Source organism: Phaethon aethereus (genome assembly GCF_964289735.1).
Source record: "Phaethon aethereus genome assembly, chromosome: 13".
In the NCBI taxonomy this organism is placed as follows: Eukaryota; Metazoa; Chordata; class Aves; order Phaethontiformes; family Phaethontidae; genus Phaethon; species Phaethon aethereus.
The window spans coordinates 1,909,989-1,922,924 of NC_138589.1; the positions used below are offsets into that span (position 1 = coordinate 1,909,989).

General features: G+C 58.2%; 2 protein-coding genes across 2 annotated transcripts in view; one reads left to right on the forward strand and one right to left on the reverse strand.

Moving 5' to 3' along the window:
• ADGRG3 (adhesion G protein-coupled receptor G3) overlaps positions 1-4,070 on the forward strand; it is a gene marked incomplete at both ends in the record, with an annotated part of 4,907 nt that extends 837 nt beyond the window's left edge. The window contains 11 exon segments of the mRNA XM_082005628.1: positions 12-112; positions 447-587; positions 674-796; positions 889-928; positions 1,014-1,114; positions 1,576-1,688; positions 1,820-2,103; positions 2,675-2,768; positions 3,224-3,383; positions 3,385-3,511; positions 3,955-4,070. Of these exon segments, the coding sequence (XP_081861754.1) occupies positions 12-112; positions 447-587; positions 674-796; positions 889-928; positions 1,014-1,114; positions 1,576-1,688; positions 1,820-2,103; positions 2,675-2,768; positions 3,224-3,383; positions 3,385-3,511; positions 3,955-4,070 (1,400 nt within the window).
• A 15-nt stretch (positions 4,071-4,085) lies between these two features.
• LOC309409469 (uromodulin-like) lies at positions 4,086-11,500 on the reverse strand (the record flags this gene model as incomplete). The annotated part of the gene is made up of 9 exons (XM_082005629.1): positions 4,086-5,417; positions 6,096-6,240; positions 6,629-6,788; positions 7,447-7,692; positions 8,245-8,405; positions 9,001-9,206; positions 9,986-10,153; positions 10,676-10,742; positions 11,483-11,500. The coding sequence occupies 9 exons, from the start codon at positions 11,498-11,500 to the stop codon at positions 5,317-5,319; spliced, it is 1,272 nt and encodes a 423-aa protein (XP_081861755.1). The 3' UTR covers positions 4,086-5,316.
• Between the last annotated feature and the right edge of the window lie 1,436 nt (positions 11,501-12,936).

Consider the following 12,936-nt stretch of genomic DNA (forward strand, 5'->3'; position numbering starts at 1 on the left):
GCAGTCGGCAGGGCCAGCACTGCGCGGCAGGCTGGCCGGGCTGAAGGTGCTGCTCCTGAACGTCAGCAGGACTGTCACCCGTGATGTCCTCATCACCTTTTCCCCCGCGGAGGTGAGATGCGCTCCCCTCCCTTGCTCGGAAAGCCCTGCGCCTTTCCAAGCATCCCTCGGCCCCTGCCCTCCCACCCTCTGGATGTCCCAGGGGACCACGTCCCACGGGGTGACGGTGGGTTGGCGCTCTCCTGGGAGCTGCTCCCAGCTCTGCCCCTTCGCTGCTGGGCGCTGGGGATGAGTTTCTCCCCTTCTGCCTTCGGGGCTCCTGCTGATGTTGCTGAGCAAAACCCACTTGGGCAGGGCTGAATTTGCGCCTGCAGCAAGGCTGGTGGGTCCCGAGCAGAGAGGTGACGCTGCCAGCAAGCAATCCCTACCGCTGCTCTCCACCGCAGGGCCCCAGGATGCTGAACACGACGGAAAAGGGGAAGGCAGGCAAAATCCAGCTCCCCAGGGAGATATTCCGGTCCCTGAGCAGCCGAACAGTGCGTGTGGTGGTGACAGTCCTCAACATCCAGCAGCTTGGCATGTTCGAGGTACGAGCTTGGCACCACCAGCATCCCTTCGGCCGCTGGCACGCGCTGCCTGCCGGCTCGGCTCAGGCGGCGCTGCCCCCGCGCAGGAGGTCAACCAGACGGGGCAGGTCCTGGACGACACCGTGGTGGGCATCATGGTGGGAGAGACCAGCATCTCTGGGCTGCAGGACCCCGTGCGGCTCACCTTCACCCACAGGCAGCTGCCCCCCGTAAGTCAGCCGTGCCCTCCCTCCATCCCTCCTCTGATGCCCATCGCTGTGGCGTCGGCTGACGCCGCTCTCCCCCGCTCCCCCCCCAGCAGGGTGTCACCCCGCAATGCGTCTTCTGGGATCCCAGCAAAGGTGTGGTCCTCGGCGGGGCTGGGCGCGGGGCCGGGCACGGGCGCCGCGCCCGCTGCTCGTGGCCGTCACGCTGTGCCTCTCGCAGGGCACGCAGGAGGCTGGAGCAGCAGCGGATGTGTCACGCAGCCCGGGGACAAGGGGACAGCCTGCTCCTGCGACCACCTCACCTTCTTCACCCTCCTCCTGGTGACGACTCCCCGCAGCTCCCGCTCGTACCCCAGCTGCGCTGCCGGCTCCTCCTCGGTGGCCCCTGGGGTGTCACTGGTTATAGCTGTTCCCAGGTCCCAAAATCAAGCCCAGCCCCAGCTCAGGAAGGCGGCAGCAGCTCAGCAGAGTGGGTACAGGGTGGAAATGGCCCCCAGCCTAGCGCAGGCTCCGGAGCAGCGACGCTTGGGGTCCCGTCTCCTTGTGGAGGCTCCCCTCATGGTGGTGCTCATGGTGGTCCACCATAGCCTTCACCCATCCCTCACCCCAACGCAGGGAGCATCTCCTCTGAGCACCACTGCCCCGCCCGCCCAAAGACCTTCTTGGGGGGCAGACCAGGGTCTCGCGTAGGGTCCCTCCAGCAGCCCAAACCTGAACCTCTGCATTGAGGTTTTCTAGGATGGTCCAGGGCCTGTCTAACCCGACATGTGCGTGTTTGGCAGAACCCAGCTCTGGATGTGTCCACGGTACGAGCCTTGATGGCTGTTGCCACCGCTGGCTGCGGGGTAGCCATCGCTTTCTCCATCCTCACCATCACCTTCTGCATCTTCTTAAGGTAGGATGAAACAGCAGCTCCCCGGGGACTCATCAGGCTGGGAGAGGTGTGGGGCAATGACGGTGCAGTACGGCACGGGGCCCCGCTCAGCTGTGACCCATGCCTTTTCTGCTCCCTCTGGGGATGCCCAGGTGCAGGTTCAGGTCTGAGGAGACCCTCCGCATTAACCTGGGGCTGCACGCAAACCTCGTGGGCAGCCTGCTCCTCCTCAACCTGGCCTTCCTGCTCAACAGCGGGATCTCCAGTGGGACCCAGCTGGGGACCTGCAAGGTCCTGGGGGGTCTCACCCACTACTGCCTGCTCTGCTGCTTCACCTGGATGGCACTGGAGGGCTGTCACCTCTACCTCCTCTTCGTCAAGGTCCTCGGCACCTACATCCACCACTACCTGGCAAAGCTGTGCCTGGTTGGCTGGGGTGAGCACCACCAGCCTGGGCGAGCGCTGGCGAGAGAGTGGGGCAGTGGGTCACAACCAGAGGGGGAACAGGGTGGTACAGTGATGGGCAGAGAGTGAGCAAGGCCCCGTCCTTCCCGCAGCTCTTCCAAATGCTGTGGTCAGGGCCAAGAAGTGTCTTACACGCTCTCGGTGCACCTCAGGGTAGCACCCGCAGGCACCCTCCATCCCGCTGGGGATCAGCCTCCTGCTCTTCGAGCAGGTGATATCCTCGGGGTCTTCGTTCCCCCGTTGCCAGCCCTCTACGGCACCCCGTTGCCGCCACCTCCACCTTGGGGGGCACCAGAGCAGATGATCCCGCAGAGAAGTTGGGGGACACCTCGAGCCCTGCCGCTCAGCACTGTCCTTCCCTCTCCACAACATGCCCCAGCGGCAACCGTTGCGCCCCCGGCACTTGTGCAACCTCAGCAGGTCCCTAAGCCCCATCTTCCCGGAGGTCAGCACATGCAGGGACGTGCAGAGACCCCGGGCCGACCACCTCACCCGCTGCTTGCCCTCCCGGCCTCCCCCACACGTCTCCCTTGTTCTTCCAGGCTTCCCCGCTCTTGTGGTGGGGGTGGCAGGAGTCATCAGCAGCTACGGAGAATACAGCATCCAGACCACAGACCACCAGGTCATAGCCAACCTGTGCGTACCCCACCACCCACAGGGCTTAGGTGGCCCTTTGGCACAGGGAGCGGTAACCCGGTCCCACCGGGGGCGCGGTGGCGGGGGGTTGTGCCCATCCTGCTTGGCTTTACGCCACGCTTCCGCTTCCCCAATTATGATTACAACACAGCAGCTTTCTACAGCTGTGGTAACCACCACCTCTCGTGCCGAGCCTCCTTGGTGATGCCCGCAGGCCTCTGGGTCATGGAGGGACATCCAAGGTCCACCTGGAGCTTCCTCAGGCTCCTTCCCAGCTGAGCAACCCAAGGGCAGCAGATCCGCACCACTGTCTCCCCTGCTTCCCCCTGGCCTTGGAAAACCCTACCAGCATGAGGGTGTCCCGACATCTCCAAACGCAGCCCCCTGGGGAGGCTCCCATGGGTGCTGCTGGGACTAGCAGAGCCACTGGAGGCGCCGCCATTGGCTCTTTTCAGGTGCTGGATCACTTCCAAACATCTCTTGGTCCACTACATCACCAACTGTGGCTACTTCAGCCTCATCTTCCTCTTCAACATGGCTGTCTTTGGGGTGGTGACCCAGAAGAGCTGCCGCCGGCAGGGCACAGGGTCAGTGCAGGAGGACCGCAAGGCCTGGGAAGGTGGCCCTGGTGGCAATGGGGCTCTTCTGCCTGCTAGGAGCAACCTGGGCCCTAGCATTCCTCACCCATGGCACCTCCTCTGCGCCCATACTCTACCTCTTCACTGTTCTCAACTCCCTACAAGGTCAGGGCTGGCTCCGAGATGGGCTCCTGGGCTTGGGTGGGGAAGATGGAGGAGGCGGGAGCCAGCTTGGCAGTGGGTTCACCAGGGGTCCCAAGGCACCAGCACCTTCCCAGCACTGTCATGCCCTTCCCCGTGGCAGGGCATGTCCAGCAGCAGGTCCCAGCCACCAGTGTGGAGCTGTTAATGGCTCCCAACCATGTCAACTCCACCAGGAGTGGTCTTCCTCCAGGGAAGCCATTCCTTAGCAGAGGAACAGGGACATGATCCACGCAGAGCACGGTCCAGCCAAATGGCTTACCTGAAGCATGGGGAGACCCTCCTGCAGGAGTGGGAGTGAGCTGGGGAAGCCCTTGGAAGTGGCAGGGAAGTGCCAGCGGCATCCCGGCAGGATGCTTCCTGCCATCTCCTGCTGCTGCTGAGTGTCTGCCTTCCTTTCGCTGCAGGAATCTTCATATTCATCTGGCTGTTTGTCCTCTACTACCCAAAGACGAAGGAGACTACTGGCTCCCTCTCCCACATCATCAGACACGACAAAAACACCACAGTCTCCCAGGACTAGCCGCTGGCTAGACCTCCCTCCATGCCTGCCACGCGCTCCGAGAGCAAGCTTTGATCCCCTAGGATGCCGCTTCCCCACGGAGGATGAGGGCTCAGTTTACCGTGCCTCAGTTTACCCTTCAGTGGGCATGATCCACCTTAGCAGAGCTTTTTGCTTCTGCCCTTTCGTTCCTAGTGGGCTGCCTTGGGCAAGGAGCTCCGGAGATGTCTCTTCTGCCAAAATCCCTCCAGGCTGCAGCTCCCCCATGGTCTTGGAAGCGCCTCTGGTCTCATTCCCCAGAGGCTCTTGCAGGGGTGAGGAGGGAGTCCGTGAACATGCCTTCGGCCAGGATGCAGCTACCTCCCTCTTCGCTAGAGACGGCCTTTGGTGCTGGACCAGCCCAGCAGTGGGTTTTCCTGGTGTTGGAGGTGGGAGGATTGACTTGCTCCAGCCCAGACTCAGGAGGTTCAGGTCTGGGAATTAGCAAAAAAAAAAAAAAAAAAAAGATAAATCCCACGAGCTTCTTTTCTTTGCAATATATCCTCTCCAAACGGACCGGGGCCGAGCTCTTTGGGCAGGGATCTGCTGGATGTCCTTCCTGCAGAACACCCTCTGGGGCCAGCAACGCTTTCCACGCGGACGCCGTGCTTCAGCCGAGTGTACACACGCAGCTGCCTCGCAGGGGAAACACTCGTCTTCTCCTTAGCTGTTCTAGTATTAAATCTCCGCCAGCTGTCTGGGCACTACGGGTTTAGTCTTTGATGCTTGCACTATTGTTTGTTATTTGCTTTATATTAGGGATGTCTCGACAGGCAAAAATCTTGCTGGTGATTTATCGCGAATTAAAGTAGAAATCTGTCACGAGTGAAGGAAGAAATCTGGATGGGTGGGTGTATATGCACACGCGAGTGCACGCACAGAGCAACCCTTTCTCTGCACGGTCCTGCGTGACACAGATGTAGCATTAGCAAAGTCCAGCTTTGGTGGGCAAGTATCTAGAGTGGGTACCCCCACCCCGCCACGAGCCTGGGTGACTCTCTGCGGAGGAGGAAAGCACGAGGAAGGAACCTCCCATCCCTGGGTACATGTTTCAAGGCTAGAGAGCGCGGGCCAGGAGGGATGCTACAGGGAACAGAAACACTCCCATGTGACTCATCCTTCAAGCACCACTTGCATCCAGCCATCACCTCCTTCCCAAAAAAAACATCTAACGACACAGGTGAGAGCCTCTCTGCTACTGCCACATTTATTTGGAAACAGCCATTTTCTACACTGTTCGCTGCCTCGCGCTGACGGCCGCAGCAGCCACAGTGAGCACGCCAAGCGCGCACAGCAGGATGAGGGCCCCAGGGAGCCACGGATTGGGTCCTGCCAAAGAGGAGAAAAGTTGGTTACACATCTGGGCTCCCCCAAGCCAGCGCTGAGCCCTGGTACAGCATCTCCTGGCCGGGGGCAGACTCGGGGGAGGTCATCTCCTGTCAACGGTAAGAGCCACTGGAGCTGGGGATGCTTCGGGGCCCTGGGGGCACTAACAGGACTTGATCACCACAGCTGGCCTCACCTGGGGCCTCTACCCACACCCACTGCCCGGGAACTCCATTACCACAGCATTCATGCCTGGTCTGAGTTGTGCTGTAGGTGGGTTTGTCCCCAGCCCTGGTCCTGGACCTCCTTGGATCCCCTGGATTGACCTTGGTGCTCAGCAGGAGCTTGACTTGCTGGGCTGATGCAGAGGTCCAGCGTGAAAACCCAGCCCTTCTCGCCTGGGGTGCTGCACCGACGGCCTTCTGGCTCCTGGTCCCTTCCCACTCGGCCCCCCTGCTCAGCCCGACCTGTGCCTGGTATGGAGCCCAGGGCTCACGCAGAGCTAACCTCTCTGTGCTGGTTTGGCTTCTGGAGCACTCCATGCATGGCCACGACACCTAAAGGCTCCATGCTTCTGTGCAAGGCAGTGATTTTAGCAGCCCTTTTTAATAACCTGGCACTGCCTGGACAGTTGCAAGGGTCCGTGAGCAGCTCCTGCCCTCCCTGGAGGGACATACGTACCCCCCAGGTCCTGTTGGTCAGTCCTGGAATGGTGGGTCTCTGCTCCCACAGAAGGAGCAGCCAGCAGATGGATGGGCCCATAGGAGACAATCTTATTGTAGTCATCCACCAGTGCCCGCTTGCTCCTCCAGTGCCCGGGGCATTGCTGTCAACAAAGCCAAGGGAAGGGTGATGGGTCCAGAGGGCAGGGGAGAAGCCTGCTGAGGCACAGTTGGGGCAGCAGCCTGGGAGCAGTCAAGACCCCAGAGCTGGTTCCTGAAGGACCTTAGCCTGCTCCTCCCCAAGTCCTCACATAAACCTCTCCTCCTGCAAATACCCAACAGATAGAGGGAAGAGGAAAAGGAGCTCTCTGGTGGGTTCAAGCCCTCGTACCTTTGGTTCGAGGCCCTGGGGTGGGCTCCTGCTGCTGGGAGGTGTTTATTGTGTGGAAGCACCAGAAACAAGAGCAGAGACCCTTCTCCAAACAGCAGGCCAAGGGACGGGATGTCCCGCTGCTCAGCCAGGGCACGGTGCAGACCACCAGGAGAGCTCACCTTGGCACAGGGCTCCGGGCTGTCAGGGAGACAGAGGCGGACACGGCAGTGCAGGAACACCTCAGGGTAACCAAGAAACTGAAACATCTGGAAGCTGAACTTGGCAGTAGTGCTCTTGCCAATGGCGTTCAGGTACGTCACTGTCTCATCGTGGGGACACCTGGGACACCATGGCTGAGTCAGCAGGTGGCAAACAAAGCAGAGCATCCCAGCCTGGGACACCAGAGCACACATGGACCGGGTGCAGCCTCCAAGCTTTGCTGAACAGGACTACTTCTGTCTCAAGTGGGGCTGCCTTTCCTTGGCACCCTGCGCTGTGCCCCGCTCAGGGAGGAGCTGCCACCAGCAGAGGAGCTGGCTCCTGCCTTGCTCTGTGGGGCCACAGCTGCTCTGCAGGGGTGAAGTGAGCCTGGCTGTGGCTCCCACTTCCTGGGTATCCAGATTGGATACCGGCTTTAGCTTGGCTGCAGCCACCTCTCATGCAAGCTCTTCAGCAGATACCTCTATGCCCATCCCAGCATGTTCTCCCCTCTCCCCTCCTTGCCCTTTGCCTCCCCAGCTGGCCAGGAGCAATGCTAGAGGGAAGGCAGCACTATTGGCAGCAGAGCAGGGTTGGGAGAGGGGGTTCAGTTCAGAGCAGTCAGGGGGCTCATCTATGGGGCTGGCCCACCTACTCAGTGATGGTGTCCACCATAGGTTCCGCCTGCGATTGAGTCATGGCTCTTTGCTCCCTCACAGCAACCTGTCCTTAGCACCCGGCAAAGAGATGCGGGCTCACGGTGCAAGGAGACCAGATGCGCTTGGGGCATTTCACTCACCCATTCTCGATGAGCTTGTGCCGCACGTCCTGGTAGGGATCCGCGCTCGGTGTGGCCCAGCAGTCCTCAACGCTCAGCAGGAAGTACTTGAGCTGGTCCTGTCCTTCTATCTTCAGGAGGACATAGAGTGTGTCCGTGATGGGGATGGATGCGGTCGGCAGGTGATAGGGATGGAGGTAGGAGGGGGTCTTGTACAGTCTCATGCTGACGTTGAAGTGTCCTTCTCTGACCACGAACTGCACCAGCCTGAGAGGAGAGGAGAGCTCACAAGCAGAACAAGAAGGCAGGAAGGTTGTAGCACAAGTCAGGCCACAAGTACAGGTTCACCAACCCTGGATGTGCCTCCTGGGTGGAGCCTCGTGAGAGCCGGGCCCTGAGCTGCCTCCTGGCTGGTACGTCCCCGCCGCGTGCGGACAGAGGCAAGGAGCTCCAGGGGTTCCCACTGACCAGTTGGCCAGTGAGGGCTACGAGAAAGGCAACTCAGGGGGTCCTAACCTGTACCTCCACAGGGGCCTGGTGGGGGCATCTTCCAGTCCCTACCCTTTGTTTTGTGGCTAGCTGGTTTCAAACAGTGAGGACAGGAGGAGAAGGGTAGATGGTGCGTGCCCCTCTTTGGCTCTGTCCCAGGCCCAAACCTTGAGTTGCAAAATTATGCTGGGAGGAGAAAGGGAAGGACCCTGGTGTGGCATAGCTCTCAGAGCTCTATAGTGGCTCCCCAGGGCCTCCATAGATCACCTCATCGAAGGCATCTATTTTTCTGATACCATGTCAGCAGCAAGGTGAAGAAGGACAACTCACTTGTCAACAGCAGTGAGAGCGAAGGGCAGTTTGACCACCTGCTTGTAGGCGTAGATGCAGGAGAAATGCACCTCCAGCTGAAAACTCCGTGAGATCACGCCCCTGCGTGCTTCCCGCTCTGACTCAATGACGTTGGAGTACGACACGTGGGAGTTGTTTTGCTGGAACGACACAGAAACCAAGTCTCCAGACCATGTCTAAGTCCATACACAGAGCTCCAAGCTCCAGTTCAGACGGTGCATCTCAGCTGTAGCTGCTCCAGGCCTCCTGGATGCCTGCTGGGGTTTTTGCTCAAGCCCCGTGTCCCGGGGCTACTGGCAACCATCACTGGAGTAGGCAGGAGTCAGCACAGTGACCACAGGTGAGGGTCCTTCTGTGCAATGCAGAGCTGGAGCACCAGTTCCTCTGTACCCTCCCTGACTCATGAATCAAGTGAGGGACCAAGGGGCTATAGCCAGGGCTGCTGAGCTCCGAAGACGCTGCCAGAAGGGCAAGGGCTGTTATCAGCTAGTAAAGAGCGCAGCGAGACTTCCACGCTCTGCTGAATAAGACCAGATGTGCTGCCAGCAGGGGTTTAGTGGTGGCAGAAGAGCTTTCTGACAGACCACAGGGAAGCTTTCCAAGGAGAATGAGAACTTTACAGCATCCAGATATAAAAGGAAAAGCCTCCAGGGCTTCTCCTTGGTGTCCCCACCCAGCATGCCTTCTCCTCTCACCGCTTCAGAGCTATGCAGAGAGGCTCTGCTGGATCCTCACCTGAATTATGGATCCACAGGCAGTGTGGTTTTGACCTGTGAGAATGGCTGCAAAAAACAGCTCACCCTCTTCTTCCGTTTCTGAGACCTTGCATGCCTGGTTCTTCAAGTGGACAAGCTCCAGCGGGATTTTCAAGAGTTCAAATACCTCCTTCCTCACCATCATCTTCATGTGCTCTTCTTCGCAGGCCAACTTCAGTACCACATCTGGGGGAAAAAGCCATCTGCAATAGCAATAAGGAAGAGGCCTGAAGGAGCCCTAGGTCAGCTATGGGATGGCACAGTCCCACCGAGCTCAACAGACCCTCATCCCAGCCTTCTTGGAGGCTGCTGGTAGGGCTCTTCAGGGGCACTGGGCAAAAGACAAACCTTTGGGAATGAGCAGAAGTTAATGTGGGTCTGTCATTTTGTACTGGTTGCCTAAGACCTGCACAAGTCCATGGTTGCTGCTACTCTGAACAGACATAGTCCTTAAGCCTAAGACATCAAAGGCAGATGTCGTGGTTCTGGCCCCCTTCAATGGCTGTCTGCAGAATCACTGCAGTCTGCCAAGGGCACCAGACAGGGACAGTGATCCTCGCTTTCAGATGAAGAAGACACAGTTTTTGACCAGTGTCTGGAAAGAGCCTTCACTGTAGCTGTGCTGGAGTGCATGTGGTTGTGCCGAGTCTGTGAGGCAGCTGTGCTCTGCAGCATGCCCTGCTGCCCTGGCACGGCCACACCATAGCATGGCTTCTTGACAGCCAACCTTTCCATCTTACTGGAATTAAGATTTTTGGGGAGGAAGGGAACAGCCTGTGACTTGTACTAACATGTAGTCAGGACAGGGTGGTGGTGCTGGGGAATGCGCCTGAACCAGGAGCTGGGATGTGCTCCTGGAGCCTGCAGTGGAGCGCAGTGGTAACACCAGTGCACCGTGCCCGTCACCCTTCCCTCTGGTGCCCGTGGACAGACTAGGGAGAGCTCATCGGCATCCCCAGCCCTACCTTGGCAGAACGCCCCTGTGAAGCCCGGTTTGCAGCTGCAAACTGGTCTGTCCTCCACCACCTGGCAGCCCCCCTGATGCTGGCACGGGTTTGGCAGGCAGGCGTCCGGGCTCCTCTTGAGACGGAGGGCAACCCCTCGCCTTGTGCCGTGTGGGCTTGCCAGCTCACCTGCAGCAAAGGAAAGGGGAGGAAGCTGAAACGCAGCAAGAATATCTCCCCTACGAGAGATGTGAGCGAACTCGCACCATGGTGTGAAGCCCTGCCCAGCTCACAAGGGCTGAGATCCTTGCTTAGAGCCAGAGCAGGCACATCTGAGGAAGAACCTGCTACCTCGGCTTGCCTGGGAGGATGTGACTGAGAGCCTGGGAGACCTCCCTCAGCACGGCCGTGATCTGGACCAGAGCAATGGAGCCTCCCACAGGCTAGGAAGGAGCGTGATGGCACGTCACAGCCCCTGTGCCCATCTCCACGGGTTTTATACTGTACATGGCTGGGATGGAGAGCTTGAGGTTTCTGCCTATTTTGCCAGCTCTTGCACCCCAGTTCCTGTCCCCCTCCGGGCCCTGCTCTGTTGTTCCCCCTTAGCCTTCAGTGGTGCCCTGAATGAGGAACCTGGACACGGATCAGGTGAGGGTTTGCCCTCTCCTTTCCATACTACTTGGCTGTGGCCCAGCGTAGAAGGAGACTCACTCTTGTTGCCTTCACAGCCAGCCAAGCAGAGGGCAGAGATCAGCAGCAAATGTCTCACAGTCCTTTCCTGTAAAAACAAAGCAGGCTCTAAGTAACTCAGGTTTTTAGCAAGCTCGCTGGAGATGTTTGCAGTCATTCAGAAAGAGCCATCCCTCAAGCATGGGTGCAGTAATTTCTGTACTGAATTTCCTCCAAAAACTCTAGGTCCAATGGCAAAGTAATTCTTATCCCAAGGGGCCAGATCAGCAATGCCCCAGGCTAACACAGAGATCAAATACTGTCCTGAATTTCGGTAGCTATTCCAGAAAGAGAGGGTGGGAGAAACCAGACCTCAGACCTTCAGGGATGTGCTGACCGTGATGAAGCCACATTTCAGTAAGAACTGGCACTCTGAGTAAAACTGCACAGCTGAGGCATCAGTCCAGGCTCCCCAAAGAGGAAAGGAGCTTCCTTCTTCTCACTACAGCTCTTTTGAAGAGTTAGGATTTGCAAAAGGATCCTTGCTTTTCCAGTAATCCATATCCATAACAAGGAGACAATGGGATAAAAAAAATCCCAAAGCCTTGAACACAACTAAAATGAATGCCACAAAGGCACAGATTAAGTCCATTTCCCCCGTCGGTGCAGATAATGGATTTCTTTAGGGAAATTAATGGCACAATGCCAGATGAGCCCTGGACGCTGGAGTCTCCTTTTCAGAGACGTGAATATGAATCAGTTGGGGCCGGTGGCTGGAGTGATGCTCTGCCAACCCTCTGCCCTGCAGGTGCACTGAGAACGGGGCAAAGCCAATGCCAAAAGCCTCACCCTGCTCTGGCAGCACATCGCGTACCCCCTCCGCCCGACCCCAAGCGTCTGCTACCACCAGACCTCCGGACAAGGAGGGTTTATTTCCCGCTCTGCTTCGTGCTCGCTGCAGCAGTCCTGAGAAAGCCCAGATCTCACCTTCTTGTCATCCCACTTACCATCGCCAGGCCACTCTACGCTCCTCCACCCACCGCTGCCCCGGGTCGCATTTGCGCTCCCCGCTGCGTGCCTTATATCGCCTTCCAGCAGCTCATCCTTCTCCCCCACACAAACGTGCTGCCTCCGCGATTGCACAAGAGCCAGCTTAGCATCCTTCGGTGGCGGCTGGGGAGGAGAGGACTCTGCGAAAGTCCATCCTTCGGCACAGACGACCCTTCCGATTAGCCGACGGCTCGTGAACGCTGACCCAATTCACGGCCCCCGACGGGATCTCAGACGGGGAGTTTCTGCAAAATCCCCAGGAATCTGGGGATTTGCGCATCCAACTGGTTTTGTGGTACCTGCTTTTGACGCAGCAATAACAACAGATACCACAGCAGCACACGCGAAGGCCAGATAACTGCGTGTACTGAATACAGGCGGTTTCGCAACCACAACATACACTTGCTTTGGCTGTTTTTTTAATGACTTCTGACATCTTAAGATCTGGTGAGAAGCACTGGTGAGAAATGGAGGGATGAGGGCTTGGTCCTACCATGCTTTGGGCAAGAGTAACCAGCTGCAAACAAGCAGTAATCACTGAAAGTGATGCTTCTTCTTATATATTGACTGTATTCTGTGCATCCTCAGAGCTTTAATTGCTACAGTCACCGTAACATAGCAGCAAATGTGAACATCCATCCATCCAGGTTTTTTCCTAACCACAATGAAAACCAGAAAACAAAAGTGTTTAGCACCTGACCCTGCTTACAGCCTAACGAACTACCAATTAGAAAAAAAGGCCTCCTACCGTCCCCTGCTGCCAGCTTTTGGGTGAGAAGCTCTGCTTTCCATTATGTATTTTACAAAGCAATTAACCGGGACAGAAGCTTGCACAGACTCGCTTAGAGATGCAACCGCAGTGCAGCCCTCGGGCTCAGAAAGCAACACAGGAAAAGGAAGGCGGGTGGGGGCCTTTTCTGGTGCGTTTTTCTTTTTTAAAGAGAGTGAAACTTGTGAGTCTAAGAGCAGCCTTGTGGTCTCCGAGGGGCTGGTGGCAAAGCTGTCCTAGCGGGCAGGGTTTGGCTGCTTCCCCCCCGCCGCGTTTTGCCCCAAAAAAATTTTCTGGAGGGAGGGGGCTGCCAGCGGAAAGGCACCCTCTCCCCGGACGGCTGTGAGGAGCTTCCAGGCAGGGAGAACTGGGGCGGCCGAGGGCGAGTGGGGGGACGCGGCGGCCGGCGGCCTGCTCGGCTGGCAGGAGGCCTGGGGGGGCTGAGGGGGCGCCAGGAGGAGGCCCCGGGGGAGGCCGCAGGCCC